We start from the raw sequence: 20,802 nt of genomic DNA on the forward strand, positions 1-20,802 counted from the left end.
GTAAAGACTAAATCAGTTTTGGTTCACGCAGGTTCCGGGATAAAACCATCAGAAGTATGGTTTATGGTGTCAATTGTGAAAGGATGTAAATAAACAAATTTCTTTCAATTTTTAACTTTTTTTTATTTCTGATTATTAAAACCAAATAAGTTTAGAAAGTTCAAACGATACCTCCACCTGGATGTATGAAGTTAGTACACAGTAACACGACAACATAAAATAAACAATAACTATTGGTGTCGCCAGCGACTCCTTTAGTTGTCCAGCAACTTATTTCAACAAAATTAATAAATAATGGATTAAAAATAAAGAGAATAAAAAGGCTACCTTTAACAAATAGCCATGTTTTCGTTAACATACTTTATATGTGTACACCTTGTGCTCAAATGTTTACTAAAAAATTTGCCCAAAATACAATGACACCAAAGTCCTTTGACAACATAATTATAGTATAATCGAGCAAAATTACATTCTTCATTTTTTCAACCCGACAAATTTATAACATATTTTTTTCTTTCTGTGATTTCTGTGAAATTCTATGAAACAATTAAAACCATGTGCTGCTATCTTAGCTTTGACACTTCCTGAATAAAAGCTGAAATGCATAACATTTTTAGTTACGAATAAGGTATTGTAGACCGTGATGGACGGCATATATACATCTTATTTGGCACTTTCATATATCAGACAAATCAATATTTTCCCTAACTACACTTTGATTTCTTCTTCCATCCGTGTTCGGGTTGACTTCAGAGTAATATGTTTGGCGAGTTGAAATAGAAGAACCACATGATTGCACGTCACTTAATTGCCTTGACTGAATGCCATGTACACGTGTTGGAATGCGAGATATTCTTGAGGGTCGAAGAACTCGTGCTACTGTTTCTGCGCGTGATTCAACGTCCCGTATAGTTTCTAAACGTGATTCATCAGCACGAAATGTTACAGCACGTGATTCGGTAGCTCTCGATTCTATGGCACGTGACGTGGCAGCCCGTGACGGCTGAATGGAACTGCCTTGATTACGTGATTCATTTTCGTCTATTTCAGAGAGAATGTCAGTATTTTCCTGTTCTGTCCTTATAACAGAATTATGCTGATTTGCAGGTTCGGTTGCTTCTTCTACGGGTGTTCGTATAAATCGTCTGCGTCTGTGTGCCGGGGTCTGACCACGAATGAATTCAGTGTACGGAGGAGGCGCCTCGGTCTCCACAGTCCCTGGGATTTGAACATTTCGAAAAGAACGCGTGGCAGGATGTCTGCCGGAATTCATAGTCATGCTGATGGCCCCCTGGGCATTGCCGCGAGCCGTAGGGGTTATTCCCCTAAACCGTTGGTTATATGGTACATTTCCTGTTACCGTTGCTGGACGGAAGTGAGATTCGGGCATTTCCTCGCTGTATGCTGGTGGTGCGGATACATATGACGGTGGTTTTGGAGGTTCTACCCCTGGTACTCGAGGAGCTGTAATTAAATGAAAATGACATCTTAAATAAACTGAACAAACCGACTTATCTAATATGAGATAGTTCAATCTAACTGACCTATGTTAATCTACAATTGTGAATATATGAAATTGACATGTCCGGCTTGGAATGCATAACTGTTCTTTGGAAATTAATTGAAAATAAAGTACAAAAATTAATTTAATTCAGCCATTTGATAAGTCTATCATACATGTATAATAATCATAAGACAACTTTATCTCAAAACTGGGTAAAAACTTATCTAACCTTTCCATACCAAGCATGTCACATTCATTGTAATTAAAGTCAAATAGATGCCACATAACATTAAACGTTGATGATAGGTGGCAGAATTAAACACATAATTGACTATATAGAAAGGAATCTCAAATAAGTACGGTAGAAATTACTTTCTCTCAATGTATCTATTTTATTTTTTTTATAAAACTTTTAAATCTTACACAATATAAAACATCTTAACTAGTTATAATTCAACCCGAAATTTGCCAATAAAGTATAATTTTAAACTTATTATTTATATTAAATTTTATATTGTACCTATTTAAGACTGAGTTCTTTTAAAGATTCTTTATTTCTTATGGATTCATGTACAATAATTTGTAATTAAAGACACTCGATCCGTAATATCCGAGCATTTACCCATTCAATGGTCTACACGTATATTTAAGTAAGCGTTCTATTCAAATATGAACTATACCAGGCCGATAATAAAGACACGTTTGTTTGAAAACCGAAGGTCAAATACTTCAAAAGAATCCCCCGCAATAGTTCCCCCGGCTTTTATATATACCTTTATGTTGAATTTAATTATGCCAGTTACAATAATTATGAAGTCAGTAATGATCACGTTCGTGCTTAATATAACTATAAAAAGTCTAAAATCAATTTCATCAAATAAATCTTTTTATTAATAAGCTGTAATGGCTAGTCAGTTAACGGAAAACATGTACGATAGTGATTACTATTATCTTTATCTACCCGTCCGACGTCCGTCCGGGCCTATATCCAATGATTTATGAACATAATCTTAGATAAAAAAGAAGAAAATCACATAAAACGACGGTTCAACTGTGGAAATGTTCAATTTTCCTTGTTCATGTCAATGTCATATCAATATATAAAAGAAAGAAGACCAAGTGTTGATAGCCCGTCCGACTGTTTGCCCGTCCGCCCGGACCAACATCCAATGTTTTATTGACTTTATTCGATCTATATACTAGTAATATCAAAGTTAAAAATAAGTAAGCAGAAACCATAAATCCATGCATCTATTCAGGGAAAAGATTTCAATTTTAAGTGCGTCCTTGTAGAATAATGCACGGTTCCAGTCCAAATGCGCAGGACTATATTATCACGAAGGCCGTAAAGCATTTGAACGATCTAAACTGTGCACTATTTTACAACAACGCAAAGAAATTGTTTCTATTTATTTCCATTCTAACATGATTATGATGCTGACTGATATAGACCAGTCACATCGCACTAGTTCCATATGTATAACGATACCGGTCATGTCCGCGGAATCTTACAACAAAAGGCTCACATAATTTTCATTTTTATATATTAAAATCAATCAGGTCTGTGTACACTGATCAGGCTCTGATACTACTATATTCATTATATAGCCAGGCCAGTCACGTCCATGTACACTGATCAGGCTCTGATACTACTATATTCATTATATAGCCAGGCCAGTCACGTCCATGTACACTGATCAGGCTCTGATACTACTATATTCATCATATATAGCCAGGCCAGTCACGTCCATGTACACTGATCAGGCTCTGATACTACTATATTCATTATATAGCCAGGCCAGTCACGTCCATGTACACTGATCAGGCTCTGATACTACTATATTCATTATATAGCCAGGCCAGTCACGTCCATGTACACTGATCAGGCTCTGATACTACTATATTCATTATATAGCCAGGCCAGTCACGTCCATGTACACTGATCAGGCTCTGATACTACTATATTCATTATATAGCCAGGCCAGTCACGTCCATGTACACTGATCAGGCTCTAATACTACTATATTCATTATATAGCCAGGCCAGTCACGTCCATGTACACTGATCAGGCTCTGATACTACTATATTCATCATATAGCCAGGCCAGTCACGTCCATGTACACTGATCAGGCTCTGATACTACTATATTCATTATATAGCCAGGCCAGTCACGTCCATGTACACTGATCAGGCTCTGATACTACTATATTCATTATATAGCCAGGCAGTCACGTCCATGTACACTGAACAGGCTCTGATACTACTATATTCATTATATAGCCAGGCCAGTCACGTCCATGTACACTGATCAGGCTCTGATACTACTATATTCATCATATAGCCAGGCCAGTCACGTCCATGTACACTGATCAGGCTCTGATACTACTATATTCATTATATAGCCAGGCCAGTCACGTCCATGTACACTGATCAGGTTCTGATACTACTATATTCATTATATAGTCCAGGCCAGTCACGTCCATGTACACTGATCAGGCTCTGATACTACTATATTCATTTCATATAGCCAGGCCAGTCACGTCCATGTACACTGATCAGTCTTTGATACTACTGTATTCATTATATAGCCAGGCCAGTCACGTCCATGTACACTGATCAGGCTCTGATACTACTATATTCATCATATAGCCAGGCCAGTCACGTACATGTACACTGATCAGGCTCTGATACTACTATATTCATCATATAGCCAGGCCAGTCACGTCCATGTACACTGATCAGGCTCTGATACTACTATATTCATTATATAGCCAGGCCAGTCACGTCCATGTACACTGATCAGGCTCTGATACTACTATATTCATTATATAGTCAGGCCAGTCACGTCCATGTACACTGATCAGGCTCTGATACTACTATATTCATTATATAGCCAGGCCAGTCACGTCCATGTACACTGATCAGACTCTGATACTACTATATTCATCATATAGCCAGGCCAGTCACGTCCATGTACACTGATCAGGTTCTGATACTACTATATTCATCATATAGCCAGGCCAGTCACGTCCATGTACACTGATCAGACTCTGATACTACTATATTCATCATATAGCCAGGCCAGTCACGTCCATGTACACTGATCAGACTCTGATACTACTATATTCATCATATAGCCAGGCCAGTCACGTCCATGTACACTGACCAGACTCTGATACTACTATATTCATTATATAGCCAGGCCAGTCACGTCCATGTAGTCTGAATAGGCTAGATCTCTTATCCGCCCGAATCAAAATATTGCTGAATATTGTATATAGTCAGTTATGCCACATCCATGTAGTCTGACCATTCTGTTATACTGCTATTTTATTTGTAATAAAGATTTTTAAACAGGATGCATGATATATGAACTACTTGATTTAAAGATTTCACATGTATTATCTGTTAACAGATAAATTACAATATGTGAAATAAAAAATACCGTTCATATCTTGTTGATGTTGTTGCAATGTCCGTACCCTGGTTGCCTGCTTATCCTTGTAGCTCTTATAACAACATACTACAATAGCGGTAACCAGCGCCAGGAGAACCAGACCACCTACTATACAAGCAACCAGTAACACGCTCGTAGAAATTCTGAAAAAATACCAATTAGACAGTCGATAAAGTGCATTAGTGATTAAAGCACTGGTTCATAAATAACTGATGTTGATAATTATGGGTGCCCCGTGAGTTTCCAATTTTGAAAACATATAACACATCGTAAAAAAACACACTAGGATAGGTATGAAGCTTTATTTAAAATACGATAACCATTATTCACACTGAGCAGTCCTGTAATTATAAAATTTTTAATAAAATCGGCTGTTTACGAACGAAATGAGAGGTTTATTGACACCTTCATGCGTCAGAAAAATGTATTCACGTAACATACCACGTGACTTTTCGGGTACGGAGCACACCGATTTTTCACCCGATTCAGGTATGTTTTTTATTTATAACTTATTTATTACTCAACCGATTTTGATTAGATAAGGCGCAGACTACCCGTAATTATATCAGCTTTCCACGGTATATCAAAATTCTGAAAACCCCAGGATGGTTTTTGAGAACATTCGAGTAGTTTTCTTCTCATAGCCGGGGCCGAGGGGAACGGAACGGTACACACTCATTTGTCATAACAAGCGATTTCTAGCAATCATATGTTCTTTGTCACTATTTCATAGAAAAATACATGTTAAATCTGATATATTTACTATGTCCAATGTATCGAGTGAATGCAGTGATGTTTTAGCATATTTTCATACAGTTATGTTGAAATGGTACGGAGCACACTGTTATTTCAAAAGATACGGTACACACACAATTTCTGTCTTTGAAATAATTCTAAAATAAAATATATGAAAATTTAATTTAAATTATAATGTGAGTGATTTTTTTCATAGTTATACATTTTATTAATTTAAACGAGAACCCTGGGACCTGTTTTGCAATGTATCATTATACTTTAAATGTTTATATGTATTTGTGCATTATATTTCAAGAGATCGCGCTTAACATTTACAATCTCCATGTAATTGTCCTATTTAAAATCACCTAGGGTATGTTAAACACTTCGATCTTCATATAATCAGGTAGTTGCGTTTAAAATGATTGTTCTATACAAAGAAATGTTGTTATAATGCTGTCTTTATTGTTGTTTATTGTTGCTGTTGTTTTTTTTTTTTTAATTTCTTTTAGTTTTAGTGAAGTGTAAGATATATGTCTTTTTGCTTCATCATAAAAAATAAAACAATGTCATGACATAAATCGCTGAAAATATCATAACTTGATAACATTATATATATTTATATTTTGTCAATAATAAGTAAGTCACTAGGTACAATATTGCAATATCATGGTCATGTTTAATTAAATCAAAGCACTGAAGGCGCGGAATTTGTTTGGGTCTCAGAATGTAAGAAAGGTGAAGGTTGTGAGATTATAAACCAATTTGTTTTTGTATAGTGCCACCAATGCTGTTTTACAGTGTTATAACTGTAGTAAATTGGCTATAAGGCCTATTGCAACCTGATATTCAATTCAATGTTTATTTGGTTGAAACAATTAAATAAAACATGAGCTGCATTAATGGTTTTTAACTGTGGAACCCTCTTCTAACAGCTTTAAACCTTCCAACGGGAATTTATAAATACACCCTAAGAAACCATATCATTCTAAATGAAGGGTTAATTGAAACCCCTTATAATTTTCGTTTAACTATGAAAGAAATCATGGAGTTTAAATTACAGTTTTTGAAAAGAATTACAAATTTTTTAAAATTTTGCCCAATCGGGAACTATTTTTTTTTCTTCCCCCAAGAAGGCTTAAAAATTTAATGCGCCTTATTGAGATTTTTAGCAGTTTTCCCCCTTTATTTTGTCGGCGTTGTTTAAAAAGGGTAAAACCGTTCGAGGTTTGGACTACTTTTTTTTGCAAATAAGCATATCGAGATAAAATTTTCGTCCATTATTTTTTTGGTCTGACGACCAAAAAATAAAAAATGTAGTTGCCATGGCTTAAATTTTTAATGTTTAAAGACACGAAGCTTAAAAAATATATATAATTCAGGATAAAATAGGTCATTTTTGGTTTGGTTTACGGCTCACCCCAAAACTGACGATGATTATGTGGCGACTTTCAGTTTACAAGTGCTTCTTTGGTTAAATAAAAGGTACGAACGGACCTGAGTAGAACGACCGACGTTCTGTACGGTAGTTAGAAAACTTTCTCACATAAAAAATCGAAACATTGAAACCACTTGTGGTCTCGTACCTACTTCATGTGGTATATAAAACAGAACGCAGCTCCAAAATTCATAGCATTTGATTGACAAAATGGGTATTATTAGAAAATATTCATTTTTTTTTTAAACACAACACGGCAAGCACACATATCCATGAACTCATGTTTTAAAGCATCTTTAAATGAAAAAGTCCAAGAATAGGCCATTAATTTTACCAAAATTCTTACATGTATATGTTACAAGGTTACCTTGTATAAACTACGTTACGTTATATAACAGGCCTGTTTCCATATGGTTCTTCAAAATTATCCGGCTTTTTTAATTTGGTTGCTAATGAAAAACTGCGGAATATATTTGTCCGTATGTAGATAATCTTATAATTTAAATACATGCAGTTAGTTTGGGACCCTGGCAGATGATTCATACCAAATATCATGTGCACATGGCAGAAAAATACTTTAAACTTTCCGTGATTTAAAAAAATCCACTTGCATCAAACCAGAGTTTATTTTCCAAATTCAATTATTTAAACAACATTTTGCAAGGAACATATATTTCCAACTTACTCCTAACTTCTTGTTTGTATTTTATATTCATACTAAGTTTAGACAGTCATTTATTTATTCGAACAAATAAATTAAATGAAAGAATAATCGCACATAACAGATGTCCATGACGTTTATAATTCGGAAAAATATACATATATATTAATTATTTCAAATGAAAAACAAAACAAAATTTTGAATGTCTTCCGTATCCCTCCCTAAAAATTTTACATACTTAATATTTACATTTTATAGCCAAAAATTAATTGCTCAAAATTTAAAATCGAATTCTGCCCGGTGTATACTCTCAAAATGTTCTTTTATTTTTTGAATAATCCTGTTTACATCAAACTGTAAGCATAATGATACATTGCAAAACAGGTCCCAGGATTCTCGTTTAAATTAATAAAATGTATAACTATGAAAAAAAAATTACTCACATTATAATTTAAATTAAATTTTCATATATTTTATTTTAGAATTATTTCAAAGACAGAAATTGTGTGTGTACCGTATCTTTTGAAATAACAGTGTGCTCCGTACTATTTCAACATAACTGTATGAAAATATGCTAAAACATCACTGCATTCACTCGATACATTACGGAATGCCGTTAGGGCCATTGCCTATGAATGTGTTTTGATCTGAAACGCGATAGTCGATACATGTAGTACGATGGTGAAAACGCGAAATCACGAAACTACGATGGTGAAAACGCGAAAGTACGATAATGAAAACGCGAAAGTACGATGATGAAAACGCGAAAGTAGGATGATGAAAACGCGACAGTACTATACTACGATGATGAAAACGCAATAAACTATCGTGTTTTCACCATCGTACTGTCGCGTTTTCACCATCGTAGTTTTGTGATTTCGCGTTTTCATCATCGTACTGTCGTGTTTTCATCATCGTACTATCGCGTTTTCACCATCGTACTATCGCGTTTTCATCATCGTACTGTCGTGTTTTCATCATCGTACTATCGCGTTTTACCATCGTACTGTCGTGTTTTCATCATCGTACTATCGCGTTTTCATCATCGTACTATCGTGTTTTCACCATCGTAGTTTCGAGATTTCGTGCTTTCACCATCGTACTATCGACTATCGCGTTTCAGATTAACACATTCATAGGCGATGGCCCTAACGGCATTCCGGAATGCCGTTAGGGCCATCGCCTATCAATGGTTTGACCTGAAACGCGATACTCGACAGTACGATGATGAAAACCCGAAATCACGAAACTACGATGATGAAAACGCGACAGTACGATGGTGAAAACACGATAGTTTATCGCGTTTTCATCATCGTACTATCGCGTTTTCATCATCGTACTTTCGCGTTTTCACCATCGTAGTTTCGTGATTTCGCGTTTTCATCATCGTACTATCGACTATCGCGTTTCAGATCAACACATTCATAGGCGATGACCCTAACGGCATTCCGTAATACATTGGACATAGTAAAAATACAAATGTATCAGATTTAACATGTATTTTTCTATGAAATAGTGACAAACATACCAAAAAACATATGACTTGCTAGAAATCGCTTGTTTTGACAAATGAGTGTGTACCGTTCCCCTCGGGTCCGGCTATGAGAAGAAAACTGTACTCGAATGTTCTCAAAAACCATTCAGGGGTTTTCAGAATTTTGATATACCGTGGAAAGCTGATATAATTACGGGTACTCTGCGCCTTATCTGATCAAAATCGGTTGAGTAATAAATAAGTTATAAATAAAAAACATACCTGAATCGGGTGAAAAGTCGGCGTGCTCCGTACCCGAAAAGTCACGTGGTATGGCCACATTGAACATGTAAAAAACAAACATTCCGAGAAATAAAGCTCTTCGGTGAACTTAAATCGTACCCACCTTAATAAAATTGCTAGCTCAAGATACAACAGTATGACAAAAAATGTTAAGCTCTCGCAATTAATAATTTTGGCATTTGCTTGTGTTTTATGTATAACACAATTGTACGTTTTCATCATCATCATCATCATCATCATTATCATCATCATCATCATCATCATCATCATCATCATCTTCTTCTTCATCATCGTCGTCGTCATCATCATCATCATCACCACCATCATCATCACCACCACCACCACCACCACCATAATAATTTTCATATTCATCAGTGCATAATCATCGTCATGATCGTGGTCATCAACATCATAATAATCTTTATCAATGCATCGTCATTATAATAGTCATCATCATCATCATCGTAATCAGTACATCAGCAACAGTACATCATCATCGTCATCACCAGTATATTACCATTATCCTCATCATCACTAGTACCTCATCAAAATCATCGGTACATCATCACAATCATCGGTACATCATCACAATCATCATCATTTCATATTATCATAAGCAGTACATCATCATCATTATCATCATTTTCATTGCATCATCATCAAATCGAAATATTGAATAATTCTTATTTATGATAAAATAAAATACATGTAATACAAAGTAAAGTTTAAAAGATTTATGTGATGATTTTCCATATGGTAATGAAATATAAGTGAATTTTAAGTAATATCAAAAACAAAATTTTGGCCCCTGTTCTTTACTTTATAAACTTTACCTTATAAATGTAGTATTAGTAGGGACATCGGATCAAGATGATTAGATTTTGAACATAATGATGTATATGATGATGATTTTGCGATGATGAACTTGACGTTGATTTTAATGATGATTAGTATGGAGATGGTGATATTTTTTACTATAACAACAACGGTGATGATGATGATGATGAATGATGATGTTAATGAATGATGCTGATGTTGGCGGAGGGGATGGCGATTTTTATAATGATGGAGGATATCATTGATTTAATGATAATGACGCTTGAGGTGGTGATGATGTTGATGATGATGGACGTGATGATGATTTGAATAATGATGATTATGTAGGTAATGATTTTGATGATGACAGACGCGGTGATATTTTTGATGTTTTTGATTATGATGATGGTTAACATTTTCTTGGTGACAAAGTTATTTATTTATAACCTAATGACGGGAGGCGCAATTAGTAAATCGAGCTTTTTGGGTTTAAGGGAGAAAAGGTGCCAGGATTTTATTCTTTTTAAAATTTAACGAATATAGCCTACCCAAAGCTATAAAATAACCGGGGTTCCGAAAAAACCCAAAATGGGTTTTCGACCAGAAAGGACCCAAAACCCCCCCTGCGCATCCGGGGCAAGTTAATCAGGATCCATGCTTTTCCCCTTATCAGTTTCTTATTGTTATTAGGGACAACAAAAAAAACAATATAAATATTTTAAATTTAATTTTTTTTAAAAATCAAAACAAGGGGCATTGTAATTTATCTAAACGAGTAATGTTTTTAAAGTTTATCTTTGGCATTTTTAATGGGCACAAACCCCTTTAAAATAAAACCCAAAAAGGGTTTGGAAATACCGGGCTAAAAAACCTTTGTTAGGGCTCCATAGCAAAGCAAACAAATGACACAAAATCAAAAACAAGCAAATGGAACAAACTGTATAGCTTTTGGAACAGTATGTTCTAGAAAATAATTGATCAAAGCAATACTAGTCTTTCAATTCTTCATTCCCACAAAATAGTCAATTTTCACAAATGTATATGAGCAACAACACAGCATTGACACTGTTGCGCGAAATTGGTTCTGGGAAGCAGAAACCAGTATCGCCAGTATCACAAAATGTCTATTCGCCGGCCGCAAAATGCAAATTTACAGACACAACATGTGAAATCTAGTATTTGAAAGTTCATAGAACACATCTCTGGAGTCGCACCGTTGTCGAATTCTCTCTGCTTGTGGTTTTGGCCCAAGCAGTTTTCCTAAAAGATACTTCTTCCGTGGTATTAAGTAGGGCTAGCTGTCTTGAAACACGTCGCTTATGTTGGCTAATCTGAAACATATCAAAAAGAGGACAGAAACAACAAAACAAGCATGACATAGTATTAAATTTAAGCTCAAATCTTTTACACTTCACACTCATAATTGACGAGGAGGGCGGGGTGGGTTTTTTTCAACAACTCATTTCTTCCTTGTTACAATATTCGACGCCAGCGTTAAAAGGATATGACGTAGATACAGTAACCTACGTCATAACCAAGGCAGGTATAATTGTTCCCCAAATAACAGAGACTATTCTATAGAAAATAGTCTCATTATTAGGGACAACAACAAAACAAATATCATACTTTTAACTAATTTTATTTTTATAGTCATACAATAGTGGCATATGTAATTTCATCTCACTGAGTAATGTCTTAGTTTATCTTTGGCATTTTAATGGCACGACTCCATTAATAAAAGCCAAAAAGGTTTGGATACCGGGCATACAAAACCCTGTTAGGGGCATCCATAAGCAAAGCAAACAAATGACACAAAAAAAAACAAGCAAATGGAACAAACATGTATAGCTTTTTGGAACAGTATTGTTCTAGAAAATAAATTGATCAAAGCAATACTAGTCTTTCAATTCTTCATTCACAAAAAATAGTCAATTTTCACAAAATGTATATGAGCAACAACACAGCATTGACACTGTTGCGCGAAATTGGTTCTGGGAAGCAGAAACCAGTATCGCCAGTATCACAAAATGTCTATTCGCCGGCCGCCACTAGACTTCGGATGGTGAACGGGAGATTTCCCGTTTTCCAGTCGAAGGCTCCGCCAATAACATACAATATTGGCTTCGCCAATATCAATACTATTATTTGGCTCCGGCGAATTGAATACTTAAAAAAAAAATTAGTCGTGCCCAGCCATTCTATGATTTATAATACAACACTGCCATGTAGGTAATTCAACTTAGCAAATAAAGCAGCATTCCAACAAATATGCATATACTTAGCGCTCATAAATCAAATATGACACTATCTGAAACACAATAATTTTGGGGTAGTAACCATCAAGATCTCGGGAGTTTCAGTGCCATTTCTCTTGACATGAATTAAGCAAAAGGCATTCAAACTGCTCCAAATATGGTCTAGCTAAAATGTATATACATTTGACAGTGGCATGTTTTTTGAGATATCAATTTAGCAATAACGTTCAAAACTGCTCAAATATGTGCTAGATACATGTATACAATAAGTGCATTCAATCAACTGAACTATAAATTATGCATCAACACAATCAACTTTTCAAATATACCTTTCCTGAACCACTCTATGCCATAGGTGTTCGGCGCGCTGATCAGCCACCCACCCCACAACCCTCCCACCCCAAAACCATTTAAACTGCAGTATTTTTCAATTTGAAACATGTTTTAATATTTGGTATATGCTTTTAATTCAATTTACCTTCATTTCCCACAAAAAAAAAAAATTGATTTAATATATATACATATTTAGTAAAGGTATGCAACTCGCTGCACATTTTTTCAGCAACTCATCTTAATAATAATTGAAACTCCATAACCCCAACGCTTTTTCACCAATTTTCAATATTATCTGTTCTGAAGGGTTGGAGGGCCGCAAAGTGGGCGAGGGTCCCCCGGGGGCAGCCACCAACCAAGACGCGCCGAAAACATATGCCAAATACAATAGTGACCATCAAGATCGTGAAGAACCCTGCATGACTCTGGAGAGCAGATATTTCCAATTGCATTCCATGGGTTCGAATCCTTTCCAAAGTCAACCAACATGTTTAAATAATGTTTTAGGTTACATTAATCAGGTTTCCATTTGTTTTCAAAATCGCATGATGTAAACACTAACACTCCATGCGGTAAAGAAAAACTAGCAACAATTTTAATGCATCATTATTGGACAAGGCAGAACACTTGTATTACATTTTAGTATGCTTAGCACCTTTATTGTCATTAGAATAGCATGCAATATTAACGTGTTAGAAATTGTCCTAATTTTTTACCCCACAATTGTACATAGTTGCCCCAATTGAAACATAGGTTCGAACTATATTTTTCAATTTGGGCACATTTCACACAACCCCTACCATCCTGGTCAGTCCTGGACTGTCTTTCTTACAACTGTGTGAAGCGCTTATTTAAAAATGGGGACTTATAACTTTAATATACTTAACTGAGCTGTAAAAAAGAATTTGAAACAATTAATGAGAATTTCAGTGGAAAATATTACTAATAAAATATCTTTTATTGGGCCAAAAAACATAAACTAAATTCCCAAATTCCCCAAGAATAATTGGTTTAAGCTTTTTGTTGGACATAAATTATACTTGGCCAGCAATTATCACATAAAATTCTTCCAAACTGGGGGCTTTGCAAAGCATTCCAGCTATACTGGGGTCAGTTAAAAGGGTTGTTTGATTCTGTATTGGTTATTATCAATTCAACCAATTTAAGACTTAAATAAAACATTGATTATAATAATTTAACACCATGTATTTACAATTTATTTTAATTGAAAGCCACAATCATTAATCTATTCTGCAATACAGAAAGCATTTGCTGATTTTCAGCCAAGACATTTTTTGATTATCAAATTAAGAGCTGCTGAAAAACAATAAATAGCCTAATAATATGGTAATCTAAGGTTTTTTGAAACCAAAGTGAAACCTTAGAAACATTGCCCAAAGTATTTGGCAATCATTTTATTTAAACATTGTAAAGTTAGTGTTTTTTTATGTTGCCTTATTATGTTTATTGTTAATAAAAATAATCCAGACAGAAAATCAACAAAGTTTTATTACCATGAAGATAAAAAAAGGCAAAAATATTTTAGAACAAAAATTAATATAAATATCAAAGAGCTTAGAATGGACTTCTGGGAAGTGCATAAATAATTTATTACAAAATTTAATAAAAAATATTTGTACATTTAATTGAACCACTAATAGGGAATGTTTAAACAGTAAATTAAACAGGTATGTAATAGATAATTTTGACATAATGCATAATGCCCATTTCCAAGGCTTTAATTATAATGAGTGAACAGGTGAAAGTCAAATAAGTTTAAATCTTGCCATAATTCCTTTCAATTTTATAAATGATTATGTACTTTCCATTTTATGAACGATAAATCAATTGCCATTGGAAATTACCCAAAATGTTTCAATTTATAAAAAAAGTTTACGACAGTCCTTTTTATATTTTAGGGATACTTATATTTTATCCTTAACATTTTAAAATATCAGCTGTAGGTCAATAACCTTTTTTTCAGTCAATTATTTTGAAACATAAAGTCAATTCAGCATAACTTGACCATGACAAAATAGGCACAATGTAATTTTAATATCATAAGCAAGTTATTTTGAAATTTAATAGGGTGTACTTTTCACAAATAAAATATTGTTTCAACACGGAAATTAAAGTAAGACAATTTTATATTAACTTTTTAAATATCAAACCTCACAAATTCTCTATTAGTTTACATAAAAAATTGGTCTTGCAATTCAAACGCAAAGTTGGGGTATTATATTAAAGCCAAAGAAAAATTGTTTGAATGATTTTTTCCTTTGAACAACATTCAACAAAGAAAAGTTAAAACGTTGAATGCATGATTTGTGTTAAATATTATAACAGTGGTTTAACACAATAAAATTTAAGAAGCGTGTTCACTTTTTATTACTAGCTTAGGGGAATGAGTAGCCCCTATCATATAGCATGAGATTATAAGAAATCCTAAAGAAATGGAAAACTTTTAACTCTAAATTTAAAACTTCTAAACCCTCTAAAAATTAAAAGTTTTAAGTTTAATTATGTGTAGATCTATTGTCAAACTATAAAGAAAAAATAAAAGTAAATGATATACTTTCAAATTTAAAGTTTTATATTTGGATGGTGTTCACTATGACTAAATCATCAAAAGAGTTCACAATCATTTAATAAATTAGCTATCCATTTTTTATATATTTAAATATTTTATCTTTTTATGTTGTGTAAAGTAAATAAAAGGTGCAATGGAAAATAAATTTTACAATGAAAAGTGAACTACAACTTGTCAACGGTCAAAATTGCAATAAATTGTGTGACAAATATAATTTTGTTATAAATCTGTACTGTAATGTAGCCCTACACCATGAATTATAAACAACATAGTCTATTTAAAATTATTATTATTATTATCATTAATTTATTATTATTATTAATTTATTATTATTATTATTATTATAATTATGAATTCATGATTGTCTTATTATTATCATTAGATTATTATTACTATTATCAATTCATTATTATTATTACTAATTTATTATTATTATTATCATCATCATTAATAATTTTATTATTATTATCAATTCGTTATTATTATTATTACTATTAATTTATTATTATTATTTTAGTTTATATAATGTTTATTAATTTACTATAATTATTATTATCTAATATCTTACTCATGTGACTGACGTTGCATTGAGGTCTGCATCTTTTAATTATTTGTGCATTATTAATTTATCAATTTGATTTTCTATTTAATGTGATTTTTTAACCCCTTCTTATCCAACATAATTTGCTTATTATGCATACTTAATTTTTACCATGAAAACAATAGGCCCTAAAATAAGGCAATGTATTCACATCTATGATAACAAATACTGAAATTATAACTGAATAATTAATTTGTTCAACTTGTAGATCTAAACCTAGGTTTCACATTGTAAAATAATGTATAAAATAAACATTTAAACAGGAAATACCTCACCTAATACTGTAAGGAACTAAACTACTAGCTCTACTAACATCAGCCACCAATTTATCTCATACAACAATTCATCAAATGTCAGGAGTCCGCACAAGACGCTGCTGATCACCATCGCATTTATTTCCACATTTCCCATACAGACCAGTAGTGTATTGTCTTTAATCACATTCTTCCAATCTCGTCCAGCAAAAAAGAAAAAATTATAGATCTATTTTGAAGATTTTAAAGCAAATAAAATATATTTTAAAAACTGATTAGCTAATAATAACTGATTTATTATGAAACCTGTTAGATTAATAGACACATTTTTTCCTAATTCAGGACAATTAGCACAAGTTAACAAAAATTTCTTGCTTCCACCATTCTTAACGCCATTGAAAATAGCAAAGTGCACCTACTGACCTAGCTAGATCATCGTATTATTTATGTAGATCTATCATATTTTTTAAAGGTTTTCATTACAGTCATCATCGTTACCATCATAACTAATACACCGCGAATGGTTTAACATTATAGCGAAATACAGACATAGCTAAATGAATAGCCGTGGTGAGAGTAGATCCATGGATCATCTTAATTAAATTGTCAATTTACGGCAGCAGTCAGCATAAAGCTAGACAAAGTACAATTCACAAAACAATGAATATAAATAATTTAAATTTAAACTGCTCTCGACAGCAATCTGTTGAAGATCTAAATCTGAAATTGAATAAGAAAACTTCTCTGTCCATATAATATCCTGCTTGATTCAGTGTTCCATGTTCCCACCAAAGACATCAAGAACAAATCCGCTTCAATCGTGGAAAATATCAACAAAATTGCTGCTTATAGGGCACACAGAAAGTCACCGACGTCTTATCGATTCATATCTAGAAGATATTACTATCGATTGCTGTTTTGATCAGCGATTTTTTCCATTTTTTTCAACAACTCATTTCTTCCTTGTTACAATATTCGACGCCAGCGTTAAAAGGATATGACGTAGATACAGTACCTACGTCATAACCAAGGCAGGGTATAAGTTGTTCCCCAAATAACAGAGACTATTCTATAGAAATAGTCATCATTATAGGGTTTGTAGGCGAACAGCATGGATCCTGATCAGACTGCGCGGTAAAAAAGTTAAAAAAAGCTAGCATATCTAAAAATAGCAACTCACGAGCAACAAGATTCGTCATTATCGGACCCGCAGCAACCATAGTCGCAATATTCCTCCACGATGTGACCGCCCTCCTGACGTCTACACGATTCACCTCCATTTACGTAGCATACTGCAAAAACAAATCAAATGTTCTTAAACGAAAATTAGAGATTACTTGGACTTTTTTCTTTCTTTTTTTAAGTTAATAATGAATATATATATCTCTATGAAGTGATATTTTCAAAATATTTTCAAGAGTCCACAGCGCGAGTGAAAATATATGAGCCGCGACATGACAATACCAATATCGTGCGTTTGCGACCAGTATGTATCCAGACCAGCCTGCGCATCCGCGCAGTCTGATCAGGATCCATGCTGTTCGCTTATAAACCCTATTACAAGTAGAGAAACTGATAGCGAACAGCATGGATTCTGATCAGACTGTGCGGATGCGCAGGCTGGTCTGGATCCATGCTGGTCGCAAACACATTATGTTGGTTTTGTCATGACGCGGCTCATATATGAAAAAGAGTTTTTAGTTTGAAATAAAATACATGTGTGTGCCATAACAGTTCCTGTGTCTTGACCATTTTACAGGCAAGTAACAAGATTTTTACTTCTAATATCTCTAGTTATATTGTAAGATTATTTGCAAATATTGAAATAACGTATAAACATTTACCTACCTAGCCTATATTTTCAAAAGCATATGTATTTAAATAATTATTTGATCAAATACCTAATTCTGCACGTCTGTTACAAAAAGTAGAAATGAAAAAAATGCTTCAACGATTGTTTTACGATATTTTTTCTTTTGTTCTTGTTTTATACATACTCGTATCTAAAGTTGGGACTACTAGTGCATAGATGAAATGGATGAATGATTGTCAGATGATGGGGGAATGTGTCCCAAAAGATTTTAACATTTTAAAAATCTAATTTATAATGAAAGGGTGTTGTGTGTCTCTTCGTCTTTGAACCTGTTGTAGATAAATTTATTCGTACTGGCCGCCGAAATAACCATATGGGCCAGATTATCTGCACACTTGCTGGTCCGATCATAAAGCCAACATCAGTGGCTACTTGTCATGCAGAGTCTCCCCGGAACCTATTCTTCGCTAGTTGATGGTTGAAGGAGACGACAATACTATCCAAGGCATCAGCTTTCCGACGGCATCTCTAACAAAAAAAACAGCCCTGGTGAGCGCCACCCTTCAGAGTTAGTCACGACAGGTCAACCAATCATCTCTGGTACTGGAGAGGATTTTACCTTCACCCATCATGTGCCTTCCTTCTTCGCGATGTGCACGCCTCTTGAAGGATTTGGAGAAGTATGAACCTGTTGCTGTAAGTTTGAGTAATTCGAGCTCAATTTAACCACTTCGAGTCCGCTTTTCCGGATCAACAAGTACTGGCAAGTTGTGTTATATGAGCAACATGATCGTTTCTTTGTTAATGTTGTTTGTTTTTGTTGTGTTTTGTTTTGTTTCTTGATACATTTATTTTTATTTATTTTACAAGAACAGCCGTGAGGAGACAAATAACCAATAGGGTTAGTTAACGCGAAGAAAATGTGTCTCTAAACAAAACTTTCTTCTAGCCCAAGATCGAACCAGTGATCCCTGAATTAATCAGCCTGCATATTCCATAGTACTACGCAAGATCCCTGGGTTTAGAAACAGAAAGTTTCTATAGCGTTTACGTGCATAGATAAACATTCACTTCAATTAGGCGAATCACTTATTGTAGAAAGACTTTATGGACATAAGAACCCTATGCATATATACATTGTATATTAACCAGTTAATTGTTCGCAAGTTAAAGCTTACTTAAGTTATATATACAACAACTACAACAACTATCATTATGAAAAATTTTATAAGTTAACATTAAGAAAAAAAATATATACGCTATACATTATACGTACCATTTTGAAATAACGAAATAATAACCAGGCGAGCTAATATTTCCTTTATATGTCTTATTTTCATTTTTATTAGAAATAATACACTGTATTGAGTTGAAGAAATTTCATTTTTATTATGACACTAAAGATTCTAATTATGACAAAATTATGCCAAAAGTCCCCTTATTGAACTAAAAATTCCTATTGAAATATTCACGTTTTTCCAATATATAACTAAACCATTTTTTGTTGAACTTTGATTATATATATTTATTGTTAAAGGCTATCATGCACGAATAAGTTTTAAAAGACTTTTATCCAAACAATGAAATATATCTGTATAAGGTATACAAGTACGTCAATACATTTATAAAGTTATAATGGGTTACACTCTACTGTCGTAATATATTCTTTGTATACATGTAAAATATTAAGAACGATTTTTTTCGGGGGTTTAAAAAAGAAATAAGATATCATTTACAGAAGATCATAATTATCAACTTTGACACTTAAATCGGATGAAAATCGATTTGATATTAATCGAAATATAATCTGTGGTTTTGGAGAATTCTAATTTTCGGTCTTTTTCGTTTTCTTTCTTTCTTTCTTTCTTTCTTTCTTTCTTTTCTTTCTTTCTTTCTTTCTTTCTTTCTTTCTTTCTTTCTTTCTTTCTTTTCTTCTTTCTTTCTTTCTTCCTTCCTTTCTTTCTGAAGGTTATCTTTACTCATGTAATGCCTAAATAGAAGTGGTGTTATAATATAAATATTGGAACGCAGTATAAACTATCAAAAAACATTCATTATACATTCTTAGATTATACGATTCAACAAAATCTATCATAAAACAATTGTAGAAAGAAATAACAAGAGCGGTCAGTAGGACAGCGCGCTCGACTTTTAATTATCAGTGCTTGATATTTTGGACATTGGCAAAAGAGTTTCTTAATTTCACACAGTGTCATTTATCAGTCAAAATCAACGCCTTGGACAGTGACATCCAATTATGATTCCGGAGGTATACGTATCAAATTCAAAGTAATTTTCTTCATTTGTTTTGAAAAATTTTGGTAAATTGATGTTAAACTTCAACCAAGAATATAGATTTACAAATGGTCAAAATACGTGCCTTAGAAATGGGCCCTGGATAGTGACGTCCAGTAATAACCCCTTACCATTAGTTATGTTTCAAACGAAACCCTTCAGTAGTATGTGGCGGCATGGCCGAGTGGTTAACGTGTCGGACTAGTAATCTAATGATCGCTAGCCGCATGGGTTCAAACCCAGTTAGGGGCAAGTCGTTGTTTCCTTGAGCAA

At 33.6% G+C, this 20,802-nt stretch overlaps 1 protein-coding gene across 1 annotated transcript; it reads right to left on the reverse strand.

Annotated features, from left to right (window-relative positions):
* Positions 1-108: 108 nt before the first annotated feature.
* Positions 109-19,765, reverse strand: LOC132729723 (uncharacterized). Its single transcript, XM_060715549.1, has 4 exons — positions 19,511-19,765; positions 17,602-17,713; positions 4,950-5,104; positions 109-1,464 (listed from the first exon to the last, which is right to left on the reverse strand). The coding sequence occupies exons 1-4, from the start codon at positions 19,572-19,574 to the stop codon at positions 677-679; spliced, it is 1,119 nt and encodes a 372-aa protein (XP_060571532.1). The 5' UTR covers positions 19,575-19,765; the 3' UTR covers positions 109-676.
* Positions 19,766-20,802: the final 1,037 nt, after the last annotated feature.

Source organism: Ruditapes philippinarum, unplaced genomic scaffold (assembly GCF_026571515.1).
Source record: "Ruditapes philippinarum isolate M1 unplaced genomic scaffold, ASM2657151v2 ctg3808_1_1_1_1, whole genome shotgun sequence".
NCBI classification, from domain to species: domain Eukaryota; kingdom Metazoa; phylum Mollusca; class Bivalvia; order Venerida; family Veneridae; genus Ruditapes; species Ruditapes philippinarum.